The 15,226-nt window shown below is 40.7% G+C and overlaps 1 protein-coding gene across 3 annotated transcripts in view; it reads right to left on the reverse strand.

The window, feature by feature from the left end:
* Nucleotides 1–15,226, reverse strand: part of C3H2orf42 (chromosome 3 C2orf42 homolog) — a 29,179-nt gene that overhangs the window by 1,113 nt on the left and 12,840 nt on the right. For all 3 annotated transcript variants that reach the window (XM_012750141.2, XM_076000853.1, XM_076000854.1), the window contains exons 5-10: nucleotides 13,981–14,091; nucleotides 10,259–10,363; nucleotides 7,336–7,440; nucleotides 4,286–4,393; nucleotides 3,510–3,610; nucleotides 1,955–2,117 (exon numbers count right to left, since the gene is read on the reverse strand). In XM_012750141.2, the coding sequence (XP_012605595.1) occupies nucleotides 1,955–2,117; nucleotides 3,510–3,610; nucleotides 4,286–4,393; nucleotides 7,336–7,440; nucleotides 10,259–10,363; nucleotides 13,981–14,091 (693 nt within the window). The remainder of the gene's footprint in view (nucleotides 1–1,954; nucleotides 2,118–3,509; nucleotides 3,611–4,285; nucleotides 4,394–7,335; nucleotides 7,441–10,258; nucleotides 10,364–13,980; nucleotides 14,092–15,226) is intronic.

Below are 15,226 nucleotides of genomic sequence, written 5' to 3' on the forward strand. Positions count from 1 at the left end.
ATGTCTCAAAAAAAAAAATTTTTTTTTAAACTGGCCAGGCATGGCGGCCCACAACTATAGTCCCAGCTACTCAGGAGGCTGAGGTGCGAAAGGTTCACTTGAGCCTAGGAGTTGAAGGTTATGGTGAGCTATGATTGTGTCATTGCACTCTAGCCTGGGTGACAGAGCAAGACGGTGTCTCAAAAAAAAAAAAGCAAAAAACAAAAATTTTAAAAATATGTATATATGAAAAAACAGGAACAGAGGAAAAAGACCCTACCTAATAATGTATATACCTTTTTCTTTGAGCACTACTTACCTCTGACTTCATAAGCTAATATTTCATTTTTTTACTTCACTATATTATTCTCTCTATACTTTACCCCAGTCACCCCTTTGAAATTCCTTCCCTTCACTTTTTTTTTGTTGTTTGTTTTTTCAAGCAATCCTCCTGCCTCAGCCTCCCGAGTAGCTGGGACTACAGGTATGTGTCACTATGCCCGGCTAATTTTTTCTATATATATTAACCAATTAATTTCTTTCTATTTATAGTAGAGCCGGGGTCTCGCTCTTGCTCAGGCTGATTTCGAACTCTTGACCTCGAGCAATCCACCCGCCTCAGCCTCCCAGAGTGCTAGGATTATAGGTGTGAGCCACCTTGCCCAGGCCCTTCCCTTCACTTCTTTTGGTCATTTCCTTCTCACAATGACAAAGATATCATTTATACGATGAGAAACAAAGCTCCTGGCCAGGCGCGGTGGCTCACGCCTGTAATCCTAGCACTCTGGGAGGCCGAGGTGGGCAGATTGCTCGAGGTCAGGAGTTAGAAACCAGCTTGAGCAAGAGCAAGTCCCCGTCTCTACTATAAATAGAAAGAAATTAATTGGCCAACTAATATATATAGAAAAAATTAGCCAGGCATGGTGGTGCATGCCTGTATTCCCAGCTACTCGGGAGGCAGGAGGATTGCTTGGGCTCAGGAATTTGAGGTTGCTGTGAGCTAGGCTGACGCCATGGCACTCACTCTAGCCTAGGCAACAAAGCAAGGCCCTGTCTCAAAAAAAAAAAAAAAGAAAGAAAGAAAGGATGAAATGGTAAATTTCCTATTTTATATAAATATAAATTTATGTACATTTTACAACAATTTAAAAAAAGTTTTAAATAATAACATTAAGAGGCCGGGCACAGTGGCTCATACCTCTAATCCTAGCATTCTGGGAGGCCGAGGTGGAAAGACTGCTTAGGATCAGGAGTTCAAGACCGGCCTGAGCAAAAGCAAGACTCCATCTCTACTAAAAATAGAAAAAATTAGCCAGGTGTGGAGGCACAGATCTGTTTTTCCAGCTACTTGGGAGGCTGAGGCAGGAGCATCACTTGAGCTCAGAAGTTTGAGGTTGCAGTGAGTTATGATGATGCCACTTCACTCTAGCCCAGGCAACAGAGTGAAAGACTCTGTCTCAAAGAAAAAAAAACCCCAAACAGAAAAACACCACACAAAAATAACCATTAAGATAGACATGGATTCCAGCTCTTAGGGAAATTGGTAAAAAAAAGAAAGAAAAAGAAAAAAGAAAAGAGAGATAGATATGGAAAGGAAAGCAGTTCATGATATATCATTAAGTAAAAAAAAGCAGTGAAGTATATGATCCCTTGTTTCGGAAACTCTTCAAACACACAGAAAAGAATCTGAAAGAGCATATGCTAAAATATTAATGGTGATGTCGCATGGAGGTGGGTGGGATTACAAGTGTTTTTTATTTTTTGTCCTTTATGCTCTATAATGAAATTTATGATTTCTCTATAATGAACATATACTACTTCTACTAGCTTACGTGAAACGAAATACTTTATCCCATGATTGCATTTACAAGATGACTCAATGTGTCTTTGTTTAAAGTCAAGATCCAAGGCCTTGGACAGTATACTGTATACAAGCTGACCCTCAAAGGAAGATGCCCTGTTGAAATTCACTTACCAACTTTGAGAAAAGTTTTTAGTTCCAAGGGTCGTAGCACTGGTTGTTTTTCCATACGACCATAGGTTTCTGCTATGCTCTCTACTTCCACTTTAGGGCATTTAAACAGCTCGTAAGTTCCATCTCGGTTTTGGATAAAGCTACGAGTGATTTCCAAGGGCATCTGGACACCAAGATAATAACAAGAAAGGTGAGAAAGGGAAAACTTTCAAAGTAGATAAATACTTGGATGACAATAGATCTTTTATCACTCCTTCTTTCTTGTTAAGCACATTCAAATTAATTACAACTTTCCCATTTTTAAGTAAATCCTGCCAACAACCTGCCTTTTGTCCTTTACATTCATTTATGGCTTGTTTTTTCTTTATAACCTTCATTTCAACCTTAGCTTAACCACATGCCAGCTGAACCTCTAACATCTTCACGGCTACACAACTGCTACTGGCACAAACCTGCTCTAAAATCAATTTTATTCCTTCCCCTACTGCTTTGCTAGCAGCATTCTTCTAAGTACTCTGTCAAAAGCACCTACAGCCCACCTCACGTCCAGTATGCTCCACACCGTCCTTGGAACTGAGCCAGAGAGAACTCTAACTGAATTTTGTGGTGACCCAAAGCGTTACTAAACTTCTCAGAGCCTGTTTTCTCATCTGTAAAATGCAGTTAATACCAGTGCATGGCTGGGAGGTTAAATGGGGTGATGTAGGTAAATAATGCCCAACAGACAGAAGGTCAACGATCACTGGTTCTCTTCCCCACTTGCTTTTGCTCTGGGCTACTATAGAGCCTCCCTGAATGCCATCTGTTCCAGGCTAGAAGCTGCCTCTGTGACATCTTGCATTTAAAGGAGTTCCGCAAGTATCTTTAGTGCCAACATAGGCCTTTTCTAGGGTTCACGTGTAAGTTCTGTAGTTTACCGAACAACTTGTTTTTTTCTGAACATAACAATGCCTTGCAATTAAACTAATTTTAATGCATCAAGTCACATTATGCTGAATTTTCTACACTATACCATTCCTGCAGGAAGGAAAAATCTTTCTCAAATTTTCAGGTTCTGCTTGAACATGTTGAAAAATGTATAATGTTATCCTGGTAAAAGAGAATAATAATTATGAGTCATTTTACTAATGAGAAAAAATTGCAGTTTAGGGAGGAGGGTTTAATTGTGCTGGAGCCACTAAATTCACAAATAGTAAATCATCGCAAATTATTTATATAGTTTCTAGCTGCCTGCCAGTCAAATCTAAGGTTCATCAAAGTTACTAGGGGATTATTACTTATAATTTAGAAGAAAAATCCTATTTTCTGATCCAAAGGATCAGAAAAAGCATACTCTAATTTAAGACATTTTTCTAGCCATAGAGGATACCCATCAAAATCAGAATCAGAACTATAAGCCATGGATATTTCCGAATAATATCTTAGCATGAAAAAAAAAAAAAAAGAAAGAACTCTCTTTGGCATCTATAACACAAAGCTGGTATAAGATACTCCCTATATTTGTTCCCTTTCTTCCCCTCTCCACCTTCAAACTATTTTAGAAATAAATGCTTACCTCTGGGGTATCTAAGATTTGTTTAACTTGCAGGATATTAGTGATATGCCAGGTATACTTGGAAAAGGTTCCCAGTGGCAAGGCATCTTTCCGAACAAAAGCTTCAATGTAAAAAAGGGACAAAATTAGACTACCTAAAAACATTTTCTTTCACTGTATTTGTTACTCAATTTCTAGAGAGTTCAGTGCAGTGCTATTTCCTTATAGAATCTCAGCACTTTAAAAAAGGAATTCTAAGGCCAGGCACAGTGGCTCACGCCTGTAATCCTAGCACTCTAGGAGACCAAGGTGGGTGGACTGTTTGAGATCAGAAGTTCAAGACCAGCCTGAGCAAGAGTGAGACCCCATCTCTACCATAAATAGAAAGAAATTACTTGGACAGCTAAAAATATATAGAAAAAATTAGCCGGGCATGGTGGCGCATGCCTGCAGCCCCAGCTACTCGGGAGGCTGAGGCAGGAGGATCACTTGAGCCCAGGAGTTTGAGGTTGCTGTGAGCTAACCTGACGCCACGTCACTCTAGCCCAGGCAACAGAGTGAGACTCTGTCTCAAAAAAAAAAAAAGAAAAGGAATTCTAGGGGCAAATATAATAGGGCTTGGAAGAAATGTGACAAGCCAATTGATATAAATATAGATAATTGATATGTTGATTATCTAAGGCTTTGTGCTCCAAGCATGTGATGAGAAGTCCTAACCCTGAAAATTCACCTGGATTTTTTCCAAACATAATTCTCTAAGGTCAAGAAATCACTATTCCTGAGGAAAAATCCCGTACCTGTGGTAGAGTTGGGGAGCCGTTTTTTCGCACTTCCTATTGATATCCTCTGTTGCAGGGCATCAAAAAAGGATTGAGGAATATGGAACACCAGTGGCTCTGGTTTGCCTATGGGAAATAAGTAGAAATGCATTTAAAGAAACTCAGTGGACTTTCTCATGTGCAGGGAGAGATGGAAGAAAACAAATTGCAGGACAGTATTAACTAAATATATCACTGAGGTTTTTTTATACAGAAGTAAAAAGGATGCTTTGATTGACTTTTCTGAGCCAAGCACTGTCACCAGCCTTACTCCTGACCCCTTGCAATCATAAAAACACAGTGGACCCTTGTCATCACCAAGGATAACTTTCCAAATCCCCAATTTTGAAACACCACCAGAGCATAGACTTTGCTCCTTAAAGGGTAAATGAAATGAGATAAGAACAATGAGGCCCAGTAGAGGAGAAGCTTCTTGCCTGCTGCCTCCACGTGATCCACTCCTGCTCGCTATGTGCAGGCACTTGCTACTCACACTCCAGTCTAAGCACACCACTAGGATGGTCAGCACCACGAGTGCTGAGGGACTGCAAAGTTAGGGTACTACTTAGCCAATGAGCATCAGTCTTTTTCTCTAAATGTCATCTCCAGGCAAGTAAAATATTTGAAAATACTTTACAAATCTCTTAAAGAAACTTATAAAACATTAAGTCAACAGAAAGACAGTTCATGCTCCTTATTTGTATGGTGGTTAGTAAAAGAAAAAACAAAGAGAGTCATGGGAGGGATCGAGTGAGTTCAGAGTTTTCCTTAAAATTTCTGCCCATCGGGCTAGTCTCAGCAGAGGGAAAAACTTCAGAACCAGGCCGGGCACTGTGGCTCACGCCTGTAATCCTAGCTCTTGGGAGGCCGAGGCGGGCGGATTGCTCAAGGTCAGGAGTTCAAAACCAGCCTGAGCAAGAGCGAGACCCCGTCTCTACTATAAATAGAAAGAAATTAATTGGCCAACTGATATATATATAAAAAATTAGCCGGGCATGGTGGCACATGCCTGTAGTCCCAGCTACTCGGGAGGCTGAGGCAGAAGGATCGCTCAAGCCCAGGAGTTTGAGGTTGCTGTGAGCTAGGCTGACGCCACGGCACTCACTCTAGCCTGGACAACAAAGTGAGACTCTGTCTCAAAAAAAAAAAAAAAAAAAAAACTTCAGAACCAAATGGACAAACACCTAACTTCTACCTACCTGGATAGAACTGAAACAATGTCTCTTAAAGAAATACTCTGTCTCTCTCTTTTTTTTTTTTTTTTTTGAGACAGAGTCTCACTTTGTTGCCCAGGCTAGAGTGAGTGCCGTGGCGTCAGCCTGGCTCACAGCAACCTCAATCTCCGGGGCACGGCGATCCTACTGCCTCAGCCTCCCAAGTAGCTGGGACTACAGGCATGCGCCACCATGCCTGACTAATTTTTTGTATATATATTTTTAGTTGGTCAATTAATTTCTTTCTATTTTTGGTAGAGACGGGGTCTCGCTCAGGCTGGTTTCGAACTCCTGACCTTGAGCAATCCGCCCGCCTCAGCCTCCCAAAGTGCTAGGATTACAGGCGTGAGCCACCACGCCCGGCCTCTGTCTCTTTTTAAAAAAAAAAAAAAAGAGAGAGAGAGACAGGGTCTTACTCTATCCCCAGGCTGGTCTCGAACTCCTGGCCTCAAGTGATCCTCCTGCCTCAGCTTCCTAAGTAACTACTACAGGAGCAAGCCACGACACCCAGCTAAGAAATACTCTTTTTTTTTTCTTTTAAGAAATATTCTTAAAGACAGTTCAGATGCCTTTTTGAAACAAAGCTTAAGCCAAGAAAAATAAAAATGAAAGGTTTTCTATAATTCTATAAAAAGACTTTACATTCTTCCCATTGATTTTGCCTACTTTATTGAATGCAGAATGTCAATGACAAAACTATCACTGCTTTTGAGCCACTAAAATATTAATATCTGGGTACATTAGAGAAGTCACTACACACAGCAATTTTAAGATTGTTCATCTAGAAACTACATTACAGCCTACATTACAGGGAGCTCTCAAAGTACTAATTCACTAGAACTCAGCTGACAGGATGCTAGAGCTTAGGTTTAAGAATTAGTCTTGAAAAACTCTCATAAAAGACAGACTCAGAGTCCAGGAGAGGCTGATGGTGACTTGGACAAAGGTGGTAGTAACAGAGATGGTGAGAGGGGGTTAAATTGGGTGGAAGGTGGCATAGTAATGGGGCGCAGGAGGACCACAGTGACAACAGCTTACAGCATTGTCAATGTTCCATTTTCTGTCTGGAAGGTGAGTTAATAGGTATGTATATTATTATTTCAAACAATAAATAAAACGTAAAAAGAAAAAAAAATGACTCTCTCTTTCTAACCCTCCTTAGCTTATTTTGTTGTTTTTCCAAAAAGTAATTTCTAATGTTTTATTTAGTCTGCATTAATATCTAAACAAGTATTTCAAGATCTCTGTGCTTGTCCTTTTCCTCACCAGGAAGCTGTAACTAACTGTTCTAATCCTTCAAAACTCCCCTCCTGCCACAGAGTGTCTGCTGTTAGGCTATTATTCAGCTAAAGGCAGTTTATTTTTTTATTTATTTATTTTTTTTGAGACAGAGTCTCACTTTGTTGCCCAGGCTAGAGTGAGTGCCATGGCGTCAGCCTGGCTCACAGCAACCTCAAACTCCTGGGCTCATGCAATCCTGCTGCCTCAGCCTCCCGAGTAGCTGGGACTACAGGCATGTGCCACCATGCCCAGCTAATTTTTTCTCTATATATTAGTTGGTCAATTAATTTCTTTCTATTTATAGTAGAGATAGAGTCTCACTCTTGCTCAGGCTGGTTTTGAACTCCTGACCTCGAGCAATCCACCTGCCTCAGCCTCCCAGACAGCTAGGATTACAGGCGTGAGCCACCACGGCCGGCCTCAACTTAGATTTCTACTCTTGTGGCTTCCTAACAAAGCACAGTAAAACGATAGCATAGTTACCTTAATTTTTCCTATTTTCCACAAGAGCCCAGTTGGACAACCAATACTTACCATCAAACTGATAGTGCATGGTCTGATGGATGCGTTCTGTGACGCTGGCCAGCCAGTCTTGGAAGGATAAAGTCACTTGTGCCTCATCTAATAGCTGCCCACAGGCTAGGAAAAGAAAAGAAAATGCCTCTTCAGTAACTTTTCTTACAGAATAAACAGTTAATTGACATTAAAGAGTTCATACAGAAAAAAAAGAACATGAAGCTGAAACTCAAAGAAGGTAGATAAAATAAGTGAAATAGAATATAGAATATTCTGGGACTTTTTAAAAAAGAATCCACTTAGAAAATAAGAAATGAGAAGTTCTTAGAAACTAATAGGTTTAAGATTATAAACCATAGGCCAGGCGTGGTGGCTCACGCCTGTAATCCTAACACTCTGGGAGGCCGAGGTAGGAGGATCGCTCAAGGTCAGGAGTTCGAAACCAGCCTGAGCAAGAGTGAGACCCCCTTCTCTACTAAATATACAAAGAAATTAATTGGCTAACTAAAAATATATATAGAAAAAAATTAGCTGGGCATGGTGGTGTATGCCTGTAGTCCCAGCTACTAGGGAGGCTGAGGCAGAAGGATTGCTTGAGCCCAGGAATTTGAGGTTGTTGTGAGCTAGGCTGACGCCATGGCACTCTAGCCTAGACAATAGAGTGAGACTCTGTCTCAAAAAAAAAAAGATTATAAACCACAGAAAATCAGCCGCCTTTTAACACTAAACTGCATATTAAAGAATGATCCTTTATAATGGCTGTTTTAGAGACCTCTAAATTAGTTCTATTCATGATGAATATGTATCCATATGCCCCAAATCCTCTCAATAATGAATGTATTTGTTTCATATCAAGGTTGAACACAAACAGATAAGACTGAGTGATGCATTCATGGTGGCTTGCTATGAGATTTACACTTAAAATCTAAAACTTTATATTCAGAAATGTAAACTGAATGAAAATTCACTTTTTTTTGAGACAGAGTCTCGCTTTGTTGCCCAAGCTAGAGTGAGTGCCGTGGCGTCAGCCTAGCTCACAGCAACCTCAAACTCCTGGGCTCAAGCGATCCTCCTGCCTCAGCCTCCCGAGTAGCTGGGACTACAGTCATGCGCCACCATGCCTGGCTAATTTTTTGTATATCTATATTAGTTGGCCAATTAATTTCTTTCTATTTATAGTAGAGACAGGGTTTTGCTCTTGCTCAGGCTGGTTTGGAACTCCTGACCTCGAGCAATCCGCCTGCCTAGGCCTCCCAGAGTGCTAGGATTACAGGTGTGAGCCACCGCAACGGGCCTGAAAATTCACTTTTTTTTTTTTTTTTTTCTAACATCTTCCAAAAAAGTCTATATATGTTTTTTTTTTTTTTGAAAATTCACTTTTAAATAAAAAAGGAAAGAGTGAAATCTTGCAGTCCTGGAGTAAATAACCGGGAAACACAATAACAGTTGTGAAATTCAATGGGGCCAGAATTTACAGTTTGGAGTCAAGAAGTTATAGGACATAGCACCCACATCCTCACTGAGTGATCAGAGTCCATGTCTCAACTTGCTCTTCCCTAAAATGAGGGTATAAATCTCTGGATGATCTCCATATTCAAAATCTTGCCACAAGGCCGGGTGAGGTGGCTCCCGCCTGTAATCCTGGCACTCTGGGAGGCCAAGGCGGGTGGATTGCTCAAGGTCATGAGTTCGAAACCAGCCTGAGCAAGACACCATCTCTACTATAAATAGAAAGAAATTAATTGGCCAACTAATATATATAGAAAAAATTAGCCGGGCATGGTGGCACATGCCTGTAGTCCCAGCTACTCAGAAAGCTGAGGTAGGATCGCTTGAGCCCAGGAGTTTGAGGTTGCTGTGAGCTAGGCTGATGCCACGGCACTCACTGTAGCCTGGGCAACAAAGCGAGACTCTGTCTCCAAAAAAAAAAAAAAAAAACTTTCCATAGATCTATCATTCTATTTCTTTTTTTTTAAATTTTATTTATTTACTTATTTTTATTTTTTCTTATTCTAGATAAGACCATATTCTATTTCTTCTCTTAAAATGTCTCCACATGTCTGAAGTATCACCTTTCAATAGAGAGATAAACAGTGCCATAATTACTATTCATTTGAAACTAAAATTATAAGTACAACCATACAGTGATAATTTGGTTTGGAGCTATTCTCGTTTTTCTTTGCATCAAAGGAAGTGGTGAAAAATTGTTCAAAATTTTTTGAAGTTGTTGATCTATTTACTTTTTGACCTTCCTAAAACACTTATTCCTAGAATGTGTAAGTTCTTAATGAATTAGTTAATTAATATTCAATCTTGTATTATTCTCTAATTATGTACTGGTCTTGCCTTCAAAACCAGAGTAGGTGGGCAGGAATGACGTCCAGTCTTTAATCAGCCAACAATATTATAAGGCCAATCATATCATAGCAAGTGTTCAATAAAAACTGCCAGCATTGAATTAAACTATTTTTTATACATTTTATAAGGAGAGTTAAGAAAATGTTGATTCCCAAATATACAAGCTTAGTTATTCTTTTTTTTTTGAGACAGAGTCTCGCTTTGTTGCCCAGGCTAGAGTGAGTGCCGTGGCGTCAGCCTAGCTCACAGCAACCTCAAACTCCTGGGCTCAAGCGATCCTCCTGCCTCAGCCTTCCAAGTAGGTGGGACTACAGGCATGTGCCACCATGCCCGGCTAATTTCTTCTATATATATTTTTTGTTGGCCAATTAATTTCTTTCTAATTTTAGTAGAGGTGGGGTCTTGCTCAGGCTGGTCTGGAACTCCTGACCTCGAGCAATCCATCCACCTCGGCCTCCCAGAGTGCTAGGATTACAGGCGTGAGCCACCACGCCTGGCCGAATATTTCTTTTGATTAGACTTCTGGCTCCTATAGAATGACTTTCCAAACCACTGTATCCTATTCTAAGGAAGGGAAACTTACCTTGCCTTTTTAATAAAGAAGCAACCACAGGCTTTTTCAGGCCACTTTTCCTTAGATTACTGCTCACTGCATCTTGAGGCAATAGTGAACTGTTCATCTGTGCACCTAAACCACAAATCATTCCAGTGTTTAATAATATGTCTGCAGAACATAAATTGATTTGACATTAATTTCTAAAGACTCTAAAACATATAAACTGTCTTTGCTAAATTCTAGGTTAGTTTCATAGTTTCTAGAAGGAATTAGCATTAGCCTCTTTTTTTTTTTTTTTTTGAGACAGAGACTCACTCTGTTGCCTGGGCCAGAATGCTGTGGTGTCAGCCTAGCTCACAGCAACCTCAAACTCCTGGGCTCAAGTGATCCTCCTGCCTCAGCCTCCCGAGTAGCTGGGATTACAGGCATGTGCCACCATGCTTGGCTAATTTTTTCTATATATTTTTAGTGGCCAATTAATTTCTTTCTATTTTTAGTAGAGACGGGGGTCTCGCTCTTGCTCAGGCTGATTTTGAACTCCTAACCTTGAGCGATCCTCCCGCCTGGGCCTTCCAGAGTGCTAGGATTACAAGTGTGAGCCACTTCGCCCAGCCCTATACATAAAATTTTAACTCTCTCTCTTTTTTTTTTTTTTTTAGTCTCGCTTTGTTGCCCAGGCTAGAGTGAGTGCCGTGGCATCAGCCTAGCTCATAGCAACCTCAAACTCCTGGGCTCAGGCAATCCTCCTGCCTCAGCCTCCCGAGTAGCTGGGAGTACAGGCATGCGCCACCATGCCCAGCTAATCTTTTCTATATATATTAGTTGGCCAATTAATTTCTTTCTATTTATGTAGTTGAGATGGGGTCTCACTCTTGCTCAGGCTGGTTTTGAACTCCTGACCTCGAGCAATCCGCCTGCCTCGGCCTCCCAGAGTGCTAGGATTACAGGCTTGAGCCACTGCGCCCGGCCAAATTTTAACTCTCTTAAACTCCTTATAGAAAACTGGAGAGAATAAACAGAAGTAAAAGGAAGAAAAAAGTTCACCTATTACTCCCACCTCTCAGACAATCATGATTAATATTCTGGTGAGGTATGTCCCATTTTCTTCTGCATGAATAGTTTGTTTTGCTGGTTTTCTGATTTTAAGTAGCTGTGATTATGCTATGGTTGCTGGATTTATCAAAAAAAATTTCTAGCCGGGCGTGGTGGCTCACGCCTGTAATCCTAGCTCTCTGGGAGGCTGAGGCGGGCGGATTGCTCGAGGTCAGGAGTTCAAAACCAGCCTGAGCAAGAGCGAGACCCCGTCTCTATTATAAATACAAAGAAATTAATTGGCCAACTAATATATATAGAAAAAATTAGCCGGGCATGGTGGCGCATGCCTGTAGTCCCAGCTACTCGGGAGGCTGAGGCAGGAGGATCGCTTGAGCCCAGGAGTGTGAGGTTGCTGTGAGCTAGGCTGACGCCATGGCACTCACTCTAGCCTAGGCAACAAAGCGAGACTGTCTCAAAAAAAAAAAAAAAAAAAAAAAAAAAAATTTCTTTTTCATTTCAGATAAACAACAAATAATTAGTTAGTATAAGTGTATTCCAAATATTGCATGGGAGATAATTATACTAAAAGTTATTTGTTATTTATCTGAAATTCAAGTTCAATTGACCATTTTATACTTTATCTGGTTACCTAAGTGATCTAAACACTTCCCAAATTCTTTTTTTTTTTTTTTTTTTTTTGAGACAGCGTCTCATTCTGTCACCTAGGCTAGAGTGCAGTGGTGTCATGTCATTATAGCTCACTGCAACCTCAAATTCCCGGGCTCAATTGATCTTCCTGCCTCAGCCTCCCAAGTTGCTGATACTTCAGGTGTGCGCCACCATGCCCAACTAATTTTTTCTATTTTTGGTAGAGACGGGGGTCTTGTTCTTGCTCAGGTTGGTCTCAAACTCCTGGCTTCAAGTGATCCTCCTGCCTCAGCCTCCCAGAGTGCTAGGATCATAGGCATGAGCCACCAAGCCTGGCTGAACATTTTCCCAAATTCTTTATAATCATTTTTAATGGCCATCTAACATTTTATGATAAAGTGGCTTGACCAGGCTTCATTTTACTATCCCCAGTTATTGGACCTTAGTTGTTTCTAATTCTTTAATATTATAAATAATCATAAAATGAATTATCTCTGGACAAAATGTTTTATTTCCTTAAAAAAGATTATTTAGAAGTGGGACTGGGTTCCATGGCCATTACTGGGACTAGGTTCCAGGGCTCACACTTATAATCCCAGCATTTTGTGAGGCTGAGTTGGGAGGATCCCTTGAACCCAGGAGTTTGAGGCTACAGTGAGCTATGATCACACCACTGAACTCCAGCCAGGGTGACAGAGATGTAAGGTAAGGGTAAATGTAGAGGTAGGGAAAGGTAAGGTAAGGTAAGAAGCAGGACTATTGAGTCAAAGGGTAAGAACTGTTTTTTAAAATAAGTAAACATTTAACAACAATCTCTGTTCTATATTCCTGCCAGAATTGCCTCCCTAAAACACAGAAATGACCATGTCACTTTGTTTCTCCAACTTTCTTCAACTTCCCAGCACCAAACTGCATGACCACCTGGCATGCCTCCATCAATATTCCCTATGGGGACCATTTTAAGGTTCTTAACAGATAGTGCAAGGTACTTACAAATCGTTATAGCAAGGTACACTGTACTAGCCATGCTGGAGAACCCAGATTTCACCTTTGCCTTTTGTCTCATCATTTAAAAAAAAATCTTTGCAGCCGGGCGAGGTGGCTCACGCCTGTAATCCTAGCACTCTGGGAGGCTGAGGCGGGCGGATTGCTCGAGGTCAGGAGTTCGAAACCAGCCTGAGCAAGAGTGAGACCCCGTCTCTACTATAAATAGAAATAAATTAATTGGCCAACTAATATATATATATAAAATTAGCCGGGCATGGTGGCGCATGCCTGTAGTCCCAGCTACTTGGGAGGCTGAGGCAGCAGGATTGCTTGAGCCAGGAGTTTGAGGTTGCTGTGAGCTAGGCTGACGCCACGGCACTCACTCTAGCCTGGGCAACAAGCGAGACTCTGTCTCAAAAAAAAAAAAAAAAAAAAAAAAATCTTTGCTAATTTGGTAGCAAAAGGTATCCTTTTAATTTTTCATTTCTAAAATGTTTGCATTTCTCTGTTTACTAATGAGTTTGGAGTTTGGTCCACATGTGTGGACCAAAGTTAATATTTTCATTTAGAGTCTAGACAGACACTTGACACCTGCTAGCATACTTCAGCATTTTCATATTGATTTATATGAGTCCTTAAGTGACAGTGGTATTATTTGAATTTAAAAAGATGTATATGTGTGTATCTCCACATATTGAAAATACAGATAATAAACTATATTCTTAAATTAGTGTGGGAAATATAACTTACCATTGTCACAAGTTTTTTAATAAACCCACTATGGATGAAAATGTCATAATACTGTCCTAAGGCAGATTAAGGTATAAGATTAACCTGAAGGTTTAAGAGATGAACAAACATATACAATAAAAGTGGAGTTTGGTTGGATCTTATTTTTGGCCAATAAAACCACTTTTAGTTTGACTTGACAAAGAAACATCAGTAAAGAGTAAAATGTTTTTCAGGAAAAAAGAACAGCAAAAACTACTTCTTGTATCGCTGAGATTCTGTGCAAGACATAAAACACAGTGAAACCATCTCTAAAGACAACACACAAAACCAACCAACCAGCCTCTCACCAGATACTTCATCCTTTTTCCTCTTCTTTGGCTTAGAGGCAGTAGACTCACAAGCTGATACTGTTGGTTCTGAATGGCAACCTAACTGGGGCACAATAATCTCTTTAAGACCTAAAAAACAAAAGATTTCTGAATTACTAATACTACACAAGAATAAGTATGAAAAATTACTATCTATTGAAAAATTTATTTATAAAAATACATATCCTCAAAACAAATTATAGGGTGATTGCCTTCTTTGAAAAAAGTTCATTTAAAGCCAGGCACAATGGCAGTAGTCCCAGCTACTGGAGGCTGAGGTGGGAAGATCCCTGGAGCCCAGAAGTTTGAGATTACTCTGGGCAACCTAGCAAGATCATGTCTTTTTTAAATGTGAGACAGAGTCTTACTCTGTTGCCCAGGCTAGAGTGCCGTGGTGTCAGCCTAGCTCACAGCAACCTCAAACTCCTGGGCTCAAGCTATCCCCTGCCTCAGCTTCCCAAGTACCTGGGACTTCAGGTGTGTGCCACCACACCCAGCTAATTTTTTTCTATTTTTGGTAGAGATGGGAGTCTTGCTCTTGCTCAGGCTGGTCTCGAACTCCACTCCGGGCCTCAAGTGATCCTCCTGCCTCGGCCTCCCAGAGTGCTAAGATTACAGGCGTGAGCCACCACACCTGGCCAAGACCATGTCTCTTAAAAAAAAAGTTATTTTAAAAAACTTTCCAAAACATGTGCTTTTGTTCATAGACAATCTGATAAAAGGACATGCAGAGTAATGTAAAACAAAAAAGTTGGGAGCTGCTGCCAGCTAAAGATCACTGAGAAATAAAAAGTGTCTGTAAGATAAAAATATGTTAACAACAAAAGACTTGATGAAGTAACTTTTAAAAGTCTTCTTTTGGCTGGGTGTGGTGGCTCACGCCTGTAATCCTAGTACTCTGGGAGGCCGAGGCAGGCAGATGGCTCAAGGTCAGGAGTTCGAGACCAGCCTGAGGAAGAGTAAGATCCTGTCTCCACTAAAAATAGAAAGAAGTTAATTGGCCAACTAAAAATATACAGAAAAAATTAGCTGGGCATGGTGGTCCATGCCTATAGTCCCAGCTACTCAGGAGGCTGAGGCATCGCAGGAGGATCGCTTGAGCCCAGGAGTTGGAGGTTGCTGTGAGCTAGGCTGAGGCCACGGCACTCTAGCCCAGGCAACAGAGTGAGACTCTGTCTCAAAAAAAAAAAAAATTTAAAAGTCTTCTTTTGAGCAAGATGCTAGT

This window comes from Microcebus murinus, chromosome 3 (assembly GCF_040939455.1).
Source record: "Microcebus murinus isolate Inina chromosome 3, M.murinus_Inina_mat1.0, whole genome shotgun sequence".
NCBI classification, from domain to species: Eukaryota; Metazoa; Chordata; class Mammalia; order Primates; family Cheirogaleidae; genus Microcebus; species Microcebus murinus.